Here is a 16,748-nt window from a genome sequence, read left to right as displayed (position 1 = left end):
TCATTTTAGCAAATCTAAAAAAAAATTAGTTAAAATCGTATATTATAAGACATTTTCGATCATTGAGGTTATTTTCTCTTTATTTAACTACTAGCAGCATGTTTGTCATGGTTGACAGAGCCATTGCCAAGAGATTTCCCCAACCATTTATTTTTCACTCATTGTTTCTCACTCCTTCCATTAATGCAACTAGAAAAAACATATCACCTTTTGATCTTCACCTTAAAAAAAACAACATTCATTAATGTGCTTGTAGAATTATGATAATGTATATATTCAAGTTACAAAACACCCACCCACGGACCCTAAGAAAATAAAAGAACAAATAATGGAAACTAACATGTATATATACTGCAAAAAGTTATTATTATTATTATTATTTTTTGCATATATTTGCATGTATCAATGAAAATGTTTCAACTACTGTCTTTTGTGCGGATGGAATTTAGTATCAATTTGGATCATTTTTGGACATATATTGTAAAATGATATTGATAAATTTGTTATTTTAAAATTTCGGTGAAGAGAATAAAAATTTAATTAAATATTAGTGATTATTTTGTGTAGTTTATAATTTTATATACTCACACTACCACATCAACCATCCGTTAAAAGTCTAATGATAATTAACTCTCAATGATCATATTTTAATTAAATAAAAATAAAAATAATTAAATATTATGTTTATTAAATTTAGTGATGAAAAATATACAAAATTTAAATAAAAGTGACTGATCATATAACTCATCAAAAATATTTTCACCTAAAATATTTCATTTTACTTAATATGAAATTATTTAATATTAAAGCAACGAAATTGATTTAAGTGATAAATATCTCAATATAGGAAAAAAAAAAGTTGATGATTTCACATTTTGCTGGTCAAATCCAAAAGTTATACCTTGAAAACGAAGGTTTCGTCGAATAATATATGCATCCTTGAATACCAAATATTCCCGGTACCTTTGGTTTTCTGACTTAATTGCCCGTAGTTTCAAACTGCAAATAAGACAGAATTGAAACCATCAAAGAGGCATAACGCACACAATTTCCTGAATCAGTCTATTTGCTATTTGTTCCCATTAAATCCAATATTTTCTACCTTTCTTAACCCAGAATCTGCTCTTTAGATAATAACATTTGTTCCAAATTTTCTCTTCTTTTTCTAATTTCATTTCCGGGACATTAAACAAGGTTTTGGTATTGGTCTCTTTCTAATCTGTCGAAAAGGTTGTAAATGGGGGAATCAGCAGTAAAGAAGAGCACGAAGGGGGAGAAAATGAGGTGGAGATGGGTGTTTGGAGCTTTCGTTACAATCGTTCTTGCTATTGCTTTGGCTTCAAGGACCCCACCAAAGATCCCTCTCAAATATGGAGACGCTAGCAAGACTTGTGAATGTTCTCAGGTATCACTTTCTCTCTTGTATTAATCTTCCTGTTTTGTTTGGAGAAAAAGGAGACATGATCGGAATCATGATTTGTTTTTGGGTTTTTATTCAATTGGCGCCATATTTAACCACGCATTTCTGTGTTCTTCTGCGATCTTACTTATCATTTGGTCTGTAAATTTCTTGATGTTGTTTAGATCAACTTGCTGAAAAGAGATGCATGCTGTCTCATTTTTGTGTGGATACTAAGAAACTGGTCCGAGCTTAAAATGAAATAGAAAGGGGAATTTTTTTTCATCATAAATTTCCTGTGCTTGATTGAGCCAATGAATTTCTTTGTTGTTTTTACTAGAATTTGCGTCTTTTATTGCCTGGTTATTTATGCTCTTATAGTTTCTTGAATGGATTGTGTTGTCTGTTGCACTTTTGTTGAGCTCCTTTGTTTAAGTTGAATGATGATTGTTTGTGTGACAGTGATTCTTTACTTGCATTTTTGCAGGACAGACACCGGCATAGTGGGATTGTAGAGGATTGTTGTTGTAATTATGAGACTGTGGATCATCTTAATGGTGAAGTATTACATCCCTTACTTCAGGAACTGATCAAAACCCCATTTTTTCGGTACTTCAAGGTTTGCTTATTGCCTGAAGCCCATTGTATGATAGAAATATTATGTGGATGCTTTATTTCATTTTATTTTTTTGGAGAGAATTTTCACAAAGTTGATGCAGGAACTAGAAATATTTCAAGTATAAATGGTTATCTATTACCAATAATTTTGGGAACCTACCAGATAAGCAGTATGGCAAATGGCCATCTGTTCGGTAATTAGAATATTATGTCTATGCTGTTAGAGCTTCAATTTTTATGTCTATGTATATATATGGCTGAAGTGTTTGTAGAGTGAAAAGGAAGTGATTCTAAGATTTTCCCAAGTTTGGAAGTCAAAAATGTTTATAGAATGAAAAAAAAAACACACACGCTAGTTTAAGTTGTTGAGAAATGTAATTATCATGATTCATATGTGGGACGAACTAATGGCATAAGAATATATTGTTCTTACTTGAAGCCCTTTCATTTTTTATTTGTCTTGGTATGAAAATGTTAGTATGTATGCCAGATTTCAAATCTGTGCTCCGAGTCAGGCCCCTCACTTAATTCTTAAAAACTATTTTTTCCATTTCCTTGGGCAGGTTAGATTGTGGTGTGATTGCCCATTTTGGCCTGATGATGGCATGTGCCTTTTGCGGGATTGCAGTGTTTGTGAATGTCCAGAAAGTGAATTCCCTGATGCATTCAAGCCTAATCATCGTACCCTTCCATCGGATGACCTTAAGTGCCAAGAAGGAAACCCACAGTCTGCTGTTGACCGCACACTAGATAGTAAAGTTTTTAGAGGGTGGACAGAAACAGATAACCCCTGGACTTATGATGATGAGACTGATAACTGTGAGTCAGAAGTTGTTATTGATATCTTTCAAATTTCAGTTTTATGGGCTCATTTTTATAGATTGGATGCTCTCTAGCTCACAGATTTTGTTATTGAAAACCATAACTAAATTGATGCTTTGCTCTATGTTAAGCTTCAGTGCTTCTCTCTTGGCAGTGCTAATTATTATAAGATTTTGCAGTGAGAATTGTGGTGTTTTCAACATTAAAACTCCAAGCAATTGATCCCATAAGTTATTGTTTTTTGCAGCTGAGATGACTTATGTGAATCTTCAACTAAACCCAGAGCGCTATACTGGTTACAGTGGTTCACCAGCTAGAAGGATATGGGATGCTGTCTACTCAGAAAACTGTCCCAAATGTGAGTTCTGATCCTTTAATTGTGTATGTGAATGAAAGATGCCTAAGCATTTTGTGAACAAGTAGAGTCATTGGTCTATTACCGCTTAACAATTTGATTTAGTAATAATAACTAAATTTTTGAATGCCCGGTGACGAATCTTCAATCAACATAACTTAAATTGACTCTTTTCTGCGGGAGAACTTATTAGTTACCATGGTAGGCATTTTTTTTTGCACTTCAATCTTGATAACAATTGTCCTAATGGAAGATAGGAAGGAACAGTCTAATGAGCCACCTTCCATGGTAGGTGTGTATTTTGTTCTATTGACTGCAGTTAATAACAATTGCCATTAATGGAAGATGGGAAGGAACAGTTTAATGAGCCACCTTTTAAAAAAAATATTATTTTATTTATTTGTACTCTGATATACAGATCCGGCTGAAGAGTTATGCCAAGAAGAAAAAATACTGTACAAGTTGATTTCTGGTCTTCACTCATCTATTTCGGTCCATATAGCTTCGGATTATCTACTTGATGAAGCCACAAGTTTGGTATAAATTCTTACTTTTGTGTCACTCAGTACTGGTCTTTTGCTCATTTATGAACTTAATTTCATTGTTTCACAATAATGTCACTGAGATCTAACATTGTTCATTTTATCTTCCTTATTTCAGTGGGGCCACAATCTCGAAATACTGTATGAAAGGGTTTTACAATATCCAAATCGTGTTGAAAACTTGTACTTTGCATTTCTCTTTGTTATCCGAGCTGTGACAAAGGTGAGTAGTATGAGTGCATAAGTAATTTACTTGAGTACTTGAGGAGCCTAGCATAAAGCTAGGCAAAAACAAAAATTTGCGTTGAGCATGTACTTGATAAATCTCTATTTATTTTCCAAGCATGTATTTGTTTATCCTGGAGTCATTTATTTTACTAGAGCCTGCTTTTATGCATTTCAGGCAACTGAGTACTTGGAACAAGCTGAATATGATACAGGTAATCCAACCGATGACCTTAAGACGCAATCCCTAATGAAGCAGCTACTTTATAATCCAAAACTGCAAGCTGCATGCCCACTTCCATTTGATGAAGCTAAATTGTGGAAAGGACAAAGAGGACCAGAACTGAAACAGAAAATACAATCACAATTCAAAAATATCAGGTTCCTCTAATTTCCTGTTTGGTAATGCATGTAAAAGGCTGCAATTCTCATTTCTACTCAATGCTATTGGTCAATGAACATATAAAATGAGCAACCATATTTACTTGAAACATATTTGTGTTGGTACATTAAGCACATCTGAATTTGTTAAAAGCTTAATATTCTCAAGAAGGAATGAAATCTGAAATTGTATTTCAAATGCTCCAAGTATCCCTCACCTGCTTGAGAAACTTTAACAAACTGTTTCATCCGACTCTTTTATTGTTGACATCTGATATCTGTGCCATTGATTTAGGCAATGATGTAATAATTTCCATTGGTGTGCAGTGCGGTGATGGACTGTGTAGGGTGTGAAAAATGTCGACTTTGGGGAAAGCTTCAGGTTTCTGGTCTTGGAACTGCATTGAAGATTCTGTTCTCTGTAAATGGTGAGGAGAACTTGGTTCAGACTGTAAGTACCCTTCCTGATTTGTAGCTTTCAATTTTCATTTCTAATTTCATTCTAGTATATGATTAAGCACATTCGAACTTTGCCACAATATGGTCAAGAATCTTTCCAAATATCAAAAACGCCTTTGAAGATATTGAAACACCTAGAATTCTGGCCTAAATATGTTTTCATGCATAACATGGGAAGAGAAAAACATCAAAAGTAACTGCATTTTCTATTGCAGTTGATGTAGGCTGTTTCTAATTTGCAATTATGCAAAATTCCCTTGTTGAAGATCATCTATTAACTATAAATGCTGGTAAATTTTTTGTTACATTGCGAGTCCACACATTTTAGCCATGAGTTTCCATCTTAAATTTGTCACATGAATGATTGCAATTTCTGGGTTCACCATCGCGGTTGATATGGTTTCCATCTTTTGCAAAATTTATTTATTTTGACATCCAAGAAAATGGTCCGAGTGAACGAGCATTATTTGAACGTGAAATATGGTGTTGATCCCTACAAAGATCAGTTTTTAAGTACATGATGAAGAAAGCTTTTGCTTTTATTTCGTATTGTGGGATATCTAGCTTTCTCTTAGCCCTAGTTGAAAGTATATGTTAGTCTAAGGTACATTTTATGTTTTATTTTCTCACCGGAATAGAGCTTTTCATCCACACTCGAGTTCACTCGATTGACCCTCAGTTGCAGATGCAAAGGAATGAAGTAATTTCACTAATGAATCTACTCAATCGACTATCGGAGTCTGTAAAATTCGTTCATGAAATGGGACCAGCAGCTGAAAGACTCGTCAAAGGAAAGATACATTCTCCCTCTAGGTTGAATAGCCTAGTGCAAAGGATATTGGCATCAATTGTTAAGACATAGGTAAAGACATTAGTGAGTTTCTTTGAATGTTTTGTTCAGTCTCTTGCTTTTGCCTTACACATCTGTGATATTTGCAGGTGATGATGATAAAAACATGAGAAACTGAGCTCCAAGGAACCACACATTTCTTTTCGGAAAGCTGTAAGATTAAGGTTTTGGAGAGAGATAAGTTGGCAAGTGTACAATCAAACAATTTTGTCATAATTGCAGATTTTGAAATCTAATGTAAAGCAAGACTAGGAAAAAAAATAGAGAAATTAAAATTACCCTGGTTACATTACAGGGTTTTTCACTTCATTTATTCTGATTAGCTTCGCTTGCTTTTTCATTTTATGCTAGAAGGCACTCGGTACACTTGGGGTTAATTGCTTCATTAGACCGCAAACCATGTGGTAATTTACTCTAAGGTCATTTTTTTAACCATTGGCAATCCACGTAGTCTTACCGATAACTACTTTAACTCAAGAATTTTAGAAAAAAACACTTTCTTTTTAACATTAAGATCACTTGATAGGTTTCAAATACTTTAAGTTAATTTCTTTAAAACATTTTAAATTGATTTGTCAAATTATAAGTATTATTTTTTATCCAATAATAGGATAGTGACGGATTGATGTTTATCTCGAATCTAATTTGATATGATTTTTATAAAATTGGACCCATTTGATTTAGATATAATTTTATTTGACGCAAACTTAACTTGAATATTTATTTGAAAATTTTGATCTTATTAAATTTAAAATAACTTTATATTTTTTAAAATAGAAAATAACTGAATAATTAATAATATAGAATTAAAGTAAAATTTAGTTCAATATCCTGATTCTATACGTTATATATCAAACAACTTATAAATAACACTTAAATTGGTATTGTTAAATTGAATCCGACTCGATTAGCTTTTTTTTCCCTTCAATATAATACTTATACATAATCTCAAACAATTAAATAGTAAGTAATTAATAGGTCCATTTTAAATTAGAGCCAACTCGAGCTAATCACTGTTAAATTTAGGGTAAACTACATAAATTACCATATAACTAAGGGCTGGGTTGTAAAATGACCATCATTTTTAAATTTACATCAATATGACCACTGAACTATTTAAATAAGTTCAAAATGATCACTAGCCGTTAGAAACTAAATGATGAATCTGACGTGGCTTGTTATTAACTAACGGCAGTTCCATCTATACATTTAAAATTATTTTATCACGAAAAAGGATAAAAATTTAAAAATTACTTTTACCATTAAACTCCACTTAAAAAAATCAACCTTTCATCGCGAAAAGGGTGAAAAATCTCTAGAGAGTGTTTGAAAATGAGTAGATTTGGATTTCATTGCGAAAAAGAAAACATGGTCCGAAAGATAGCAAATAATCTTCTTTCTCTTCTATGATTTATTTATTTCGGGGTTTATAGTTAATATTTGAGAAAAAACAGAGAATACATTATTTTAGGGTTAATAATGTGAGATTAGGGTTAATATTTAAGATTGAGTCAACAAACAATTTTACTATTAACATTCCAATTTGAGTTAAAAGTTACTAAACGATTTTAGTGTTAACAACTTAATTTAGGGTTAATATTTCAATTTTAAGTTAATAAACGATTGTAATGAGATCTATTTGTTAACCATTTGTGTAGAAAACAAAAGTTTGTTTTGTTCTTAAAAAATAAAATAAAATTCTCCAACTTTGTGTTGTTCTGAAAAAGTAAAAAAAAAGGTATAACTTTGATTTGTTCTGAAAAAAAAATAAGAAAGTAAACATTTATTTTGATATTCAACGCTTGTGGTGTCTATGGGTTGTTGGTATTCAATGCTTGTGATCCTTAGTTGTTGATATTCAATTCGATGCTTGTGGTCCTTTGCTATTGTTCAACAATAAAATAATGGTCGTTTGATTGGTTTGCACGTGCTTTTATTGTTGATACATGAAATTGAAAAGTATTGATGGAATCTTTTTTTTCTCTCCTTTTTGTTGATATATGTATTGATGGGGTCAGATTTTGGATTTTGTTCAACAATAACACCAACAGTTTGTATACTGTTATTGACCCATTTATTTATTTTTAACAATTGTATATTGTCTCTATTGATAACAATGATGTGTTGTTTTTTTTAAAGTTTTAATTATGCTATAAGATACTTTTTGGATAATTAATAAATGTATTTTAATTTGTTTCTATTAACAGGGATGAATTCAGAGAAGTTTAATATTTTGATACACCATGATGGTTTTATTGTTAGAAAACATAGGAAACTTTTTATTGAAAAATTAGTGGATTATTTTAATAACTTAGATATTGATACAATGTCGTTGTTTGAAAACAGTGCTATGATTGAAAATGTAGATATTAGTTGTTCTCTTAAGGTATTATGGTAATTTTCAAAAGTTCCACTAGAGGTCAAAGAATTAAAAACTGATGATGATATCATAGAGATGATTAGTGCTTTACCTCGGGACCATTATGTTCATCTTTACTGTGAACAAGATGTACAATATGAGGCTAGAATAGAACATGAACTCGAGTCTGACTCAGAAGATGAGGATGATGAACTAGTGTACCTATACTTGGTAGGATGTCAAAGAAGGGTGTCAAACTTTCTTGTAAAAAATGTTGAGGAAGTGGACATAAAAGGTTGATAGCAATACCAGAAAACCTGTACAAACATCCACATCTGCTACAAGAACTGCCAGTAAGTTTTATTATGTAGTTTAGTTGGCTACTTGATTGAATAGCTTATACTGTTGGTTGCTTGGTTGAATGTCTTGACATGTATTTTATTGGTACGGATTAGAAGAACTGGAATTATCCCAACAAATCAACAACTCTAACAACTCAATCTTCATAGGGCTATATTGTTAGATGGATGTCCAACCCAACAATAACTCAAGCGGAACAACCCAACAAGTGGAGATAGAATCACTCTAAGAACTCCAACAACAACAAAACCTCCACCCTAATATTGTATTTGTTTACTTTATTGTGTTCTTTAACTTTCTTAATTCATATTTTTGTTTAATGACATTATTACTTCACCATCCGCAAATAATTCATTCTCTTGTTTAATTCACAATTCGGAGGTCTCCTACGTAAGCTGCTCTCAATTTGGCGTTGGGGGAAGCCTACTATCCTACCTCCCCCTTATCCCGTTACATATGGGAATAAAGGTCAGCTAATTTCTTGTTTAATTCACAACTTAATATGAAAAGATATTTTCCTTAGATATTTGAGATTCTAGTACATTATAAAAAATAGTAACATAAGTTCAAAAACATCACCCTTAAGATTATAAAAAACCTAGATACCCAATCCCATTAATAGTTATTGTCATAACTATTTTTTAATAAATAAATTATATTTAAAAATAACTATGACTTTATTTTGGAAAATTTGGATTTTGGTTTAATTTGAAATTTATTTGGAGTCGTCATTAACTTTTGGATTAAGTAGGTCGAATACTTAAAAATGGTTTTTAAAACAATTTTAAGGAAAATCATTTTAAAGACAAAAATTGGTCTGCGTGTCACCAGAAATTAATTTTTAGGATTCATGAGTCGATTACGCGTGGGATAGGATTAACACCCCCACAACGCCCAAAATCAATAAATTTCGATTATATATTGTCTAAGTAGTAGAATTTTACAAATTTGAATTCAAAATTTAAATTACGATTCTCTTTATTTCGATGAAAATTTAAAAATGAATGTATTTCTTTTTTTTTAAATGATGAATGTTATTTAATTCACTTGGTTTTATTTAAGGACATCCTCTTACTACGAGAATTAACAGAAATTGAAATCCAATTATATTAGACGTGATTTCGTTAACCCAAGACGCAAAACGACATTGACTTTGAATATTTGAAAACAACGAAAATAAATGCATAGTTTATGAATGCCACAATAATAAAATAACATAAAAAAAGATGTATGAAAATATTAACATGATAAGAAAAATGAGTAAATAAATTAAAATAACGATACTAAAATAAATAAAAACACAATGAATATCAATTTATCAAAATGATTTTATTAATTATAAAAAAAAACGGAAATGTCTAAATTGACACATTTAGGTAAAGTGGAATAAGATATATCTATTAAATAATAAATAATATTGAAAATTATTTTTATTCGAATAACTCTCGAAATGACACCCCAAGTATTTGAAGTCCTTCATAGCTTAATCGAACAACAAAACAAAAAATATTGCTTTGATTTGAATCGAATAAAATAAATAAATAAATAAAATATCTTTGATTATTTACAGGTGCACATATTTATATACAACCAGCGTAGTGAAATAAATTTATTTAATAATATATATACTTATCTTAAAATAAATAAATAAAAAATAAATATAATAGATATAAATATGTTACCACAGTAAGCAAACATGCATGTACTTATTTTATAAAGAATACAATAATATACATATTTATAAAATGTACGTATAAAATAATGATAATGGATAGAAATAACATATGAGAAAATAAGTAAGTATATAAATATATATGGATATAAATATTGAAATTTAGATGCATCAAAATTAAGATTACATACATTAATATTTAAAACTATAATACGTAAATGCATGTAATATATTATAATAATATGCAAGCATTCGATATTATATTAATATGGGTTAAAATGAATTAATCAACCAATAACAAGGCTCAAGTGCAAACAAATATATATACCCTATAATAGGACTGAATATGCATAATAATGGGACAAAATTGAACTAATTGCAAAGTTATAGGCTCGAAAGAATAGGAAAATAACCAAAGAATAGGACCAAAATGCATTCATTGAAACTTAGGGAGGATTAAACGCGAGATTTACCCTGAAACATCAAAACACGCAGGCCATGGAAGCTTAAAACGACGTCATTTTGAGGGTATTATACATACCCTATAATAGGCTATTGGGAAACCCTAATTCCCTCTAGCCAAAAATCAAAGAGAGAATTTTTTCTCTCAAAACTCTCCTCTCAAATCCAAACGTTATAAAAAATCGGTGACCTTCCGCCGTTTCAACCACCGTCTACCGACGCCAAAAAATGAAAAACTATATACCACCCGATGTATCTCAACTCATTGTTCTTAAATCTAAAATTCGTTTTTTTTAAAAGTGAGCTGATAGCCTTAGATCTAAAGATTTTACCTTTGATTTTTTTCGAATATCCGACTCCGAAGAGGGAAGCACCACCGTGGCGAGGGAAGTTTTATTGTCTATCTTCCTTTTTATTATTTCAAATGTTTTTTTCTTTTCTTTTCCATTTTTTTGGACCCCAAAAAATGTTCTTTTCTCCCCTTTTATAGTGTTTTCTCTGTATTTGATAGGTTGCTTTGATAATCTCCATAAAATAGGGCATGATGACCCTATTTTGAGTTGAAAGCCTTGGATTTGATTTCATTTTGCCTTTATGCTAGTAAAAAAAATTATTTAGATTTTTTTTAATATTTTTCTTAGCCTCCAAGTAGTATGACTGATGTATTGATGGCAGGTTGAAGTGAAGGCGGTGACGGGAACAGGTATCGGCAGTTGTAGTTGCGGTGCGACAGTGAGTAATAGTGGCAGTGGGTGAGTTTGGACAAAACCCTAACTTGATCTCTTCCATTTGGTCGTTAGATCAAAGGCAGATCCAACCACAAAAGCACTTGGCGACTAGTATTAGGGGTGTGCAAAACTACCCGATCCAATAGACCCGACTCGTTGACCTGTCGACTCGGATCTAAAAAATTAGGGTAATTTTCTAAAAAAAATTACCTGATCGGGTCGGGTACCTGGCCCAACATTTCTTGGGTCGGGCCCGGGTTATAAAATCTAGTTTTTTCGAGTACCCGATTAGTTTTTATTTTTTTATTATATATATATATATATATATAATAAAATGAATTATTTATATTATGGATTATTAAAATTTTGTATTTCAAACTTTTAAATTTTATGTTTGGATATTAGAGTATGTAATTCGAAGTTTCAAACATTTAAATTTGAGTATATTTTTTAAAATTAATAATTTGAAAATGAAAAATAAAAAAATCGGGTACCTGTAAAATCTGGATATCCGTAATATCCGGATACCCGTAACATCCGGGTTGGGAGACGGATCGAAAAATCACCGACCTAGAAGTTCCGAGTACCCGGAAATCGGGTACTCGAAAATTCAGGTATCCGGATTTACACACCCCTAACTAGTATGATGAGATGAAACCCTAATTTGTTGGGCTATTCAAATTGAGCTTGTTGTTTGGGCCTGACAGTCTGTCTTTGGGCCATTAGCTTGGTCCTGGCCCGTTTGTAATCTATTTCTTTTTTAATTACTAGGACTGATTTGTTTAGTTGTATTTGGGTCGGTTATTTGGGTTATGAGTTGGGTCTTGTAATTTGTAATTAGGTCTGTAAAATGAAATAAAATAAAAATATTATTAATTATTTAATATATATAACATATAATATAACAATAATTAAAAAAAATCGATTCGGACAAAAAATGAGTATCTCCGGTCATAACAAACATTCAATTTGAAGAAACAAATTTCCAGCATATTAAGAGAAGATTGTTCTTAAGATGAAACCCACCAAAAGCACAGTACCAAAAAGAAAAATAACAAGAACCCTTTCATTCTTCCTTTCTTTCTCTATAGCAGCAACCCTTTTAAGAAGACCAACAATAACAACTTTTGATCTAGGGTTCACTGGTGGATCATACTAGCAAAAAAAATTACAACCCCTTATCCCTTTTCCATATTTTCCATAACCCTAAATCTCCTACATGAATTTTCATCAATCCAACTTGTTAGCATAGAACGAACTCCACAAAAGCATGTACGAGTCATATATACATCCATTGTTGTCTGTAACCCTTATAGATTTTCTTCCTCTCCACAAAATGATACGAAAGAATGGGAAAATATTGAAAATGGGTTTTAGGGTTCTTTAAATGTCCAATTTTTTGCAATTGATTTTTTTTCATTGATGTAGAGGTTTATTTAACCAACGTGGAATAAAAAATTTGCACAAAAATCTATGGATTCGTCGTTTGGTTTCTAAAGGATACTGATAATTTTGAACTCATTTAAATTGTTTAGTAGTCGTACTGACGCAAATTGGAAAATGATGATCATTTCACAACCCATCCCTTAGTTATGTGATCGTTTATGTAATTTATCCTTAAATTAATTGGATTGGATTTGGTTGTTTATTATATCACTTATATACAGATGACCGCAATATTCGTGTAAAGAAATTCTATTTTTTAGGAGATTAAGGTTTAAAACAAAGGAACCTCTCTATTTTTATGATTTTGATTATAGATAATGATAATTTATTAATTGATTCAATTTTGTTTTTCCAGTAAATATAGAATGTAAGCAATGAACATCTATCGCTTGCGACTTAAGCAAATATGAAGCTTGCTAGAAAGGAAGATGTGGATGAGTCCATACCTGAAACCTGTGATGGGAGATTTTGGCATGTTGATGTCAAAATGATCGATAACAATTTACGATTCAAGCTCGTAAATTTACGGGAGAAATTGCAGCAGAAAAAAGGTAGAAATGTTGGGAAAACAACAGCATGAAAGGCAGGGCCTGGATATCAACCAAGACCAATCCAAAATGTTCATACAAATAATCATCGGAACTTGAATTATGTGCGGAGAAGAGGGGAGGGGGATCTAAAATGTTAAATGAATGTTGCTCGAATATCCTGTAGTCATACATGGAACAAAGCAATCCAAATCTACCGAAGTCTATACCACAACCATACAAGCATATGCAGTAGAAAGTGTAAACAAACACAAATCAATAAACTTGGGCCTTAATTACAAGGTAGTCAGATCGAGCAAATCAATGGCTAAAAATTCTAGTTAGGTTGGCTATATGATACAAGGTGTTAACACCATAAATGTAATTGTCTCGAATAATAAATTAAGACGTACTTATGTTACATACAATACAGAACATTGTGGAAACAAGAAATCTTGATCGATTGTTGTTGTTTTGGCATCTATAGAGTTGTTTCGTATTTGGGGTGCAGCAAAGTAATGAAACCCCATGTCATCACATCATCTGCAAAAATGAAGATACTTTTAAAAATTGAAACAAGAAATTGTTCGAAAATCTATTTGACCATTTCAGTAGAAATGAAAGAGGGTAGGGGTGAGCAAAATTATACACGACTCGAAAAACTGATTTTTTCGACTTGATTCAATTAGAAAAAACTCAACTCGAAATGACTTCAAATTGTAATTTCATAAACTCGACTCAAAAAAATTTCAAGTTCAAATCGGGTTGTAAAATACAACTCGAATAACTCGAAATTTTTAGTAATTAGTGGATGAATTTTCAAGTTTGATTCGAGTCCCTCAATTTTATATGATATATGTATATAATATATGGAAATATACATATATTGTATTTTTTTATATAAAAAATCGCACATTAATGGATTGTTATATATATATATATATATATGTATTGTATATGATCATAAAAAACCATTTAAATTGAAATAAAATAATATCATAATATTATAAATATTGATAATTAAATTTAAACACAAACTCGAAAATTTGACTCGACTCGAAAAAATTTCAAGTCAACTCTGAATTGTAAAATAGGACTCGTCAACTCGAATAACTCAAAATTTTTTGACTAGACTCGACTAGAACGCTCACCCCTAAGAGAGGGTATGACAACATAACTTACCCTAAAATAGGGTAACATAGCAAAAAGATGGATATAACATCATGCATAAGATTGGGCTCGAATCTTACCATTATCATATGCTTAGCGAGATTTCTTTAGTCGTTTTGCAGGCCTCATTTTCTCTTTCCTCATATCACCAGGACTTTTAACATGGATAAATGGCTGAAAACAGCGAGAAAATGATTACCGATAAGGGAATACTGTTATTACCAAAAATGTATAGCCATGAAAGTCCTTGGATCCTATGATACTAAGATTCGGGTGGGATTATGTTCAATTATTTCTAAGTGGACCACATCCTCCTACCATTTCCAATTACATGTGGATTACCCATGGATCTCTATGAAACCAATATCTGCACAACAACATTATAAATTGAATTAAAACATGACATTTACCATTCCTTTCCGACTTAACAACAAAGCAAAAATGTCCAAGATAAAATTTCCTTGCTAAGTTTGAAAGGGCAAACACCAACTAGCACATCTGAATAGTCCAACTTTGTTTAAGCACGTATCCAACATTTTGCTATCACCACATACAACATATAGCAAGACGTAAAGAAGCACAAAGTGAGGTTTTGTATAACTTATTCCTCATATTATAAAGTCGAGGAAGATGAAACTATACTATTTATTCACCTAGGAGATACAAACTGCAACTAAGATTAAGTAATTGTAGTAAGGTCACCAACAATCATAATTATAAAATTACCAAGAGTTTGCTCCATATTGAAACTGATGAGATGCAAGTGCTACTCGTGAGAAGGACATAAATGGTAATACCTCATCCCACTTCTTCTGAAGATCCAGAAGTTCTTGACAGTATGCAAGGCATTCTGCATGGTAGACAGCTGCTAACTCTTTTATTAAGGCCTTTCTCTTGATGATGCCGATCACTGCATAAAACGTGTGTGTGTGTGTGTGTGTGTATATATATTAAGAGATTTTGTAGAAGAAATTCATCAAAAGCCTATATAAAGGATACTCACAAAGTCCTAAATCCTCCCTGGCCAAATAACCTAAACCCATTAAAACTAACACCTCTGGTTAACTAAATGTAAGGTTAAAACCACAACCCCTCTTCTTATCAACACTATAATAGCCACAACCATATGAAAATTGAAGTAATTGAAATGTTTATAATTTGCATAAAAGAATTGATCAATTACAAGTCTTAAAGAGGCTGAGTGGTTAAAATGATTGCCTCTCATATATTGGTAGAAACAGATTAATATGTAGGTTAAAACAACAGAATTAAGTCAATCTAGACAGCATTACCAATAGATAATTTAAACAAATAATCACAGCTATTCAAGTACTATAAGCATACTTCACATTTGATTTCTTAGCAGTTTGAACTAAAAATTCTAAAATTTCCACGCAGAAACCTAACCATATCTTCCCTCAAAATTAAAAACCAAACCAAACCCATTAAAAAACATCTTTTTAGTCCAAATGCACACAGCAACGAAGACCCAAATTCAGAAAACATAGAGAAAAACAAGAACGCAAAACAATAGGAAGCAAAACCCAGAAAAAGAAAAGAAAGAAAACCCATAAAGCATAGGAGAGTAGGAAGAGTTACTTCGACTAGGATCGAACGTAGGATAAGGTTGGTCTGGTTGAGAAGCAGGAGAAGGAGAAGGAAGTTCCTGTTCTTGGCTCATGGCTTGATTGTCTCTGTTTCTTTGAAGAAACAAGTTTAACGTCAACCCGATTATTGAATTATTGCTATGATTTTTGCTTTTAACTGGGTCTTTGTTTAGGCCTGTTTACAATGTCCATATTTTTACCACGCTCTGCTCTTGTTCGTTTGGTCCCAAGTTTAAGCCGGGGAAATAAATGTGACCAAGTATAGTTAAAAAAAATTTAAAATATATTTGCTTACATAAATGATAATTTAGAGCATAATTCTTTAATCTTTATACAAAGAAAATTATCTAAATTTTATTCTTTTACATAAATTAAAGGTGTAAAAATATTCTACAATGATAGAATTCACAATTTTAAATTTTAGGGTTTAGATCCAATAATTTTAGGTTTTAAAGTTTAGGATTCATAATTAGGATTTTGAGTTTAGAATTTCTTTTAAAAGTAAATGATCTTTATCAACCGTAAATAGTGTCGGATATAACAACAAAAAATATATTTAGGAACTATAGATTCAAAATATAATGAAACATACGTCATAGATACATAACTGGAGAGCGGATGAGCCGCAATATTAACCTCACGATGTACAAATCGAGTGGAAATATGAGGATGAAATCTAGAAAGTGGTGTGCTTCAAGGAAGAACCGAAGAACATATCGATCGTAATAGGGGTTCTTTAACTGTCGGACCACATTCAATGAATCAC

The 16,748-nt window shown here is 31.6% G+C and overlaps 1 protein-coding gene and 1 long non-coding RNA gene across 4 annotated transcripts; one reads left to right on the top strand and one right to left on the bottom strand.

Moving 5' to 3' along the window:
- Positions 1 to 1,182: 1,182 nt before the first annotated feature.
- LOC120119397 (endoplasmic reticulum oxidoreductin-1-like) lies at positions 1,183 to 5,929 on the top strand. Of its 3 annotated transcripts, none has more exons than XM_039139205.1 (10): positions 1,183 to 1,405; positions 1,887 to 2,018; positions 2,581 to 2,836; positions 3,087 to 3,197; positions 3,613 to 3,731; positions 3,855 to 3,959; positions 4,140 to 4,342; positions 4,670 to 4,793; positions 5,400 to 5,405; positions 5,461 to 5,653. In XM_039139205.1, exons 1-10 carry the CDS (start codon positions 1,238 to 1,240, stop codon positions 5,503 to 5,505), a joined length of 1,269 nt encoding a protein of 422 aa, XP_038995136.1. In that variant the 5' UTR covers positions 1,183 to 1,237; the 3' UTR covers positions 5,506 to 5,653. The 3 variants fall into 3 exon arrangements, with proteins under 3 accessions (XP_038995136.1, XP_038995132.1, XP_038995133.1); XM_039139201.1 differs by lacking the exon at positions 5,400 to 5,405 and adding an exon at positions 5,741 to 5,929 and having other exon boundaries at positions 1,188 to 1,405; positions 5,481 to 5,663; XM_039139202.1 differs by lacking the exons at positions 3,855 to 3,959; positions 5,400 to 5,405 and having other exon boundaries at positions 1,188 to 1,405; positions 5,481 to 5,673.
- A 7,650-nt stretch (positions 5,930 to 13,579) lies between these two features.
- LOC120119317 lies at positions 13,580 to 16,091 on the bottom strand. The gene is made up of 4 exons (XR_005515820.1): positions 15,975 to 16,091; positions 15,173 to 15,285; positions 14,456 to 14,549; positions 13,580 to 13,748 (listed from the first exon to the last, which is right to left on the bottom strand). It is a non-coding gene; the product is annotated as an uncharacterized LOC120119317 (long non-coding RNA).
- Positions 16,092 to 16,748: the final 657 nt, after the last annotated feature.

This window comes from Hibiscus syriacus, unplaced genomic scaffold, assembly GCF_006381635.1.
Source record: "Hibiscus syriacus cultivar Baekdansim isolate YM2019G1 unplaced genomic scaffold, ASM638163v2 tig00110332_pilon, whole genome shotgun sequence".
In the NCBI taxonomy this organism is placed as follows: Eukaryota; Viridiplantae; Streptophyta; class Magnoliopsida; order Malvales; family Malvaceae; genus Hibiscus; species Hibiscus syriacus.
Note: the sequence above shows the minus strand (reverse complement) of the source record. Positions and strands in the feature narration are given on the sequence as shown.

Bases quoted from the DNA above. Each gene is read 5' to 3' on its own strand.
- LOC120119397 (XM_039139201.1), top strand. From the start codon at position 1,238: ATGGGGGAATCAGCAGTAAAGAAGAGCACGAAGGGGGAGAAAATGAGG. The intron at 3,198-3,612 runs GTGAGTTCTGAT...TCTGATATACAG, and splicing joins CTCAGAAAACTGTCCCAAAT to ATCCGGCTGAAGAGTTATGC. The intron at 3,732-3,854 runs GTATAAATTCTT...TCCTTATTTCAG, and splicing joins TTGATGAAGCCACAAGTTTG to TGGGGCCACAATCTCGAAAT.